The following is a 4110-nucleotide window of genomic DNA, read 5'->3' on the forward strand; positions in this document are numbered from 1 at the left end:
TTTCAATCTAATATGAGCTTCAGGTTTTTTTTTTTTTTTTTTTTTTTTTGTATTTATTTTCAGAAATAAGTTCTCTAATTATAATTTATTGAGTTAGGCCATCCCTCTCCCTCTCCCCATTATGCTATTATTTTTTGTTTTTTTTGGTTAAATTACAACTTTCCTACAAACTTTCATGGATGGTGGTATTTATAAATTTCTTAAACTCATAAATTGTAGGCTTGTTTTATGTCTAACTTTATAATAGATAAAGACAGTCACAGTGATAAAGTCACTCAGATTATTAAATATAATCTTTATGCATAATTTTACTTTTTTTTTTTTCTTTCGTTTTTATTGTTATTTTTTATTTTGTGAACCTCTCCATCTTAAAAGTTTATATTTATTGATTTTGTGAACTTTCTTTAAAGGTTCAATCAATTAGGTATAAATTAATTTCTCTCAAGAGAGTGTCCCACCAATGGAACATTAATGAAGGTTGGATATCAATTATAGGTCTTTTATTTTTAATCTCCGCTACTTATAGTGTTAGGTTATTTAATTTTTTTATTGGTTTTGGGAAGAATTAGGAACCCAATTTCACATTTCAGATAATTAGGTCATCTAATTTATTGGGGTAAAGTATGAGGTCCCTTTTTTTATATTATAATACATGTTTCCTGCAAGCTACCATCTTTCTAGTTAACCTACCAAACTACCCTTATGATACACTTCGAAAGTTAAATTTCAGGGAAATAAATAAATAAATAAAACACCCTCTTTTTATCCAAATCTATAATTATTTAATTAAATAAATTGTGATTTAAAAGTACCCAAACAAGTTGAGCATCACTTACTCCTCCCCCGACCCCCGCAACTTTTAATTTGTATTTATTAAATTTTAGACAAAATTACTTTATTTATTTATAAATTTATCTTTAATTTTTTAGAAACATGCTTTAAATGTCCACACAAAAACTTCTTCATACTTGTCCGTTTCTTCGTTTTTCTAAAATAATTTCAGGAAAGAAATTAAGAAAAATTATTAAACAGTTCTGAAACAACTTTTGTTGAGCTGTATTTAGTGATGGATAACAATCATTTCTTAATATTAAGTGAAAGTAAACTTATTAAATTATATAAAAAAAAAAAGAATCAACCAATGAATTTGCTCCTGTTTTGTTAGATAACTATGGATATTTTTTCATTTTAATTTTTAAAATAAAAATTAATATATTTATTTAGAGAGAGTAACCTACCTTAGTTATTCAGTTATCCCTTTATACATTGTCATTTCATAGTCTAGGAATACCTTATTATTAAAGTGTACTCTCTCGTGGCTATTAAAAATAAATCATGTTTATAATATTCCACATAAGTCTCCGACAATTATCAAATTTTAATTAAAATCATTTTTTTTATTTCAAATATAGTTGGTTTCAAATGAAGGTTAAATTAGTAAATTTCTCTTCTCTTTTTTTTTTTTGTGTATTTATTAACTGGTTAAATTACAATTTTTATAATTTTAAATGTAAAATTTACTTCTTTCTCCTTCATAAAATCTTCTTCTAAAATATGTAATATTCTTATAATTTATTAAATTGTAAGAATGATTTATAAAAAATTGGAGAAATATTAAAAAAAAAAAAAGTATATGTATATATAATTTTAAGCGAAGGAAAAGCTGAGGATTAATTTAATAATTTAGCAATAAATTAATTAAAGAAAAAACGGCTTCCAAACACAAGGGTTTTCTGAATTCTCAACTATACGCGTAACCAAACAAGAGCAGTGGAATTATACTGAAAGCGGAGAAGTGAATCTGCGCGTCCAAACACACTTCGATACACACGAAGTTGTAAACAAACAGCTATAAAGGCCTTTTATTCGCTAATTGGGGGTCTCACAGTCTTTGTGTTCTTCGCCCTCATTTCCTTCCTCCACTTTCTATCTTAAACCTTAGATCTCTTTGTTAGCTCTCTCATAAACCAAGATGTTCTCCATTGCCGGATCTTCCGTCTCCATGCCTTCTCTCTCCACCTCTCTGAAGCACAGCCAGGTAAATCATTTTTCTCTTCTTCTTTGTTCATTTTAGGTTTATCTGTTGTAAATTCAAGCTACTTTTGCTTGAAACTTTGTAAACTTGGTTATATGAATTTATAGATTCCGTTTTCTGTACTTTTGCAAAGTGTTTTTCAGGATCCGATTAGTTTTCTTGTAAAAGGTTGAGGAAATGTATGTGTTCATTCCCTGTGATTAAAGTTGCAGACGTTTTTTTGTTGATCTTTGTTTGTTTTTTGAGATTTTAGTTAAAATTGAACGTGTTCATTTTAATATTCTTGAGGATTTTACTCGATTGAATATGGTACTGGAATTTTGAGCATGGACGGTGATAGATCTGTTTACTTTTATTCAGCGTTCATGAGTTTTATCGTCGGATTTGATCTTAGAAACATATTTTGTTTGTGTTATGTGATCTTTATTTTTATTCTGGAATCTTCCTGCAGGTGTCTAGCGGCAGGATCTCAGGTTTGAAATTAGTTTCAGCGCCTTCAAGCAGGGCGAGTTTTCCCTTGAGAAGGAGTTACAGGCAGAGAAGCCTTCAAGTTTGCTGTGCTGTAAGTGTTCTCTTACTACATTTTTCGTGGTTTAATTAAAGTTTTCCATCCTCTGTTTTATGATACTGAGAGCTTCATGCATATTTGTTTCTGGCTTTTAATCGATAATACCGCTGTTCTTGTAAGTTTTTCCTGCATGTCTTTGGTACGTATTGTTTCGAAACTATTTTTGTTGTCTTATATTGTTCTCTAAAAAATTGTTGCAATTAATTGAATAGTAATAAATCAACTTAATTAAATCACATATAACATGAAATTGTGATTCTGTTTGTGCTTGCACCGATCTCTTCGTATGGTTGTTTATTGCCTGTGATATTTTTAATTTTCTATTCTGCTGTTGGTGGTTATGGAAGTGGGATAATGAAGACAAGACTTCAAATTCATAAAAAGAAAAGAAAAGAAAAGATGTAGATAGATGAAAAGTGCTAGAGAAAGTCTGCATTTAAATAGCTGGCTGCTGTTGGTTGTTGTTGTTCAAGTATTGGTTGATACAATTAAATATATCGCGCAAGTTTCTGGTTGCTGAGTGATGAGTGATGGTTTAACATGGTATCAGAGAAGGCATATCATGCAGTAGAATGTCGATTCCAATATATCTCAATTGATATTTATTTCCTCTTCTTAGGGTCTTGGACTAATTTCCAAGCCCGGGAGTCTTGGAAGTATTGATATAATTATGGTAATCCATATGCTTAAGGCTTGGATTGAGTGGTGATCTAACCGATTTTGCTTTTCATTATCACATTTGCTTGATTCCACATATTTAAAACGAGAGGAATCCACATCCACTTGTTGAAAATGAATGAATGGTCTTTTGTGAGATCCCACATCAGTTGGAGGGAGGAACGAAACATTCCTTATAAGGGTGTGGAAATCTCTCCTTAATAGATGACGGTGATACGTGGACAATATCTGCTAGCGGTGGGTTTGAGTTTGGACGGTTACATTTTCAGACCTCATAATGTCTTGACCATTGTGGGCGTAATTTGTGAGTTTATGGTTTATAGCGTTGGTATGGTTTTGTTGTTTGTTTGTATGTTCAACAACATACATTGTATTCCAATGGAGGATGCCTTATTTCCTTTATAGCATCCATGTAGTAATATTAGCAGTTACAGAACTTGTGAAACACTTATCTTGAACAGGCTAAGCCAGAGACCGTAGAGAAGGTGGCTGGAATCGTGAGGAAACAGCTTGCGCTTTCTGAAGATTCTAAGGTCAATGGCGAATCAAAGTTTTCTGAGCTTGGAGCTGATTCTCTCGACACGGTATAATTATTACTTCTGAAATATATTCTTTTGTTAAATTAATCATCCATAAGTAGTAGCGTCCGGCTTGTCAGGTTTGTCTGGTTAAATATTTCCTAATTTCTTCATTTGGGTGCTGATTTTCGTTTTCTGTGTTTATCATTTTTGAAATATAAGAAGATGGATTGAAGATTTCTTTCAGTTTTCAAAATTAGTTTTATTTTAAAACAGAACAAAAAAAAAAAAAAAAAAAAAAATTTTTTTCC

The 4110-nt window shown here is 30.7% G+C and overlaps 1 protein-coding gene across 1 annotated transcript in view; it reads left to right on the top strand.

The window, feature by feature from the left end:
* Positions 1-1788: 1788 nt before the first annotated feature.
* The window catches only part of LOC111494553 (acyl carrier protein 1, chloroplastic-like), a 3552-nt gene continuing 1230 nt past the window's right edge, over positions 1789-4110 (top strand). The window contains exons 1-3 of the mRNA XM_023144506.1: positions 1789-2038; positions 2487-2597; positions 3743-3865. Coding sequence (XP_023000274.1) covers positions 1973-2038; positions 2487-2597; positions 3743-3865 — 300 coding nt within the window. The 5' untranslated portion in view covers positions 1789-1972. The remainder of the gene's footprint in view (positions 2039-2486; positions 2598-3742; positions 3866-4110) is intronic.

This window comes from Cucurbita maxima, unplaced genomic scaffold, assembly GCF_002738345.1.
Source record: "Cucurbita maxima cultivar Rimu unplaced genomic scaffold, Cmax_1.0 Cma_Scf00020, whole genome shotgun sequence".
Classification (NCBI taxonomy): domain Eukaryota; kingdom Viridiplantae; phylum Streptophyta; class Magnoliopsida; order Cucurbitales; family Cucurbitaceae; genus Cucurbita; species Cucurbita maxima.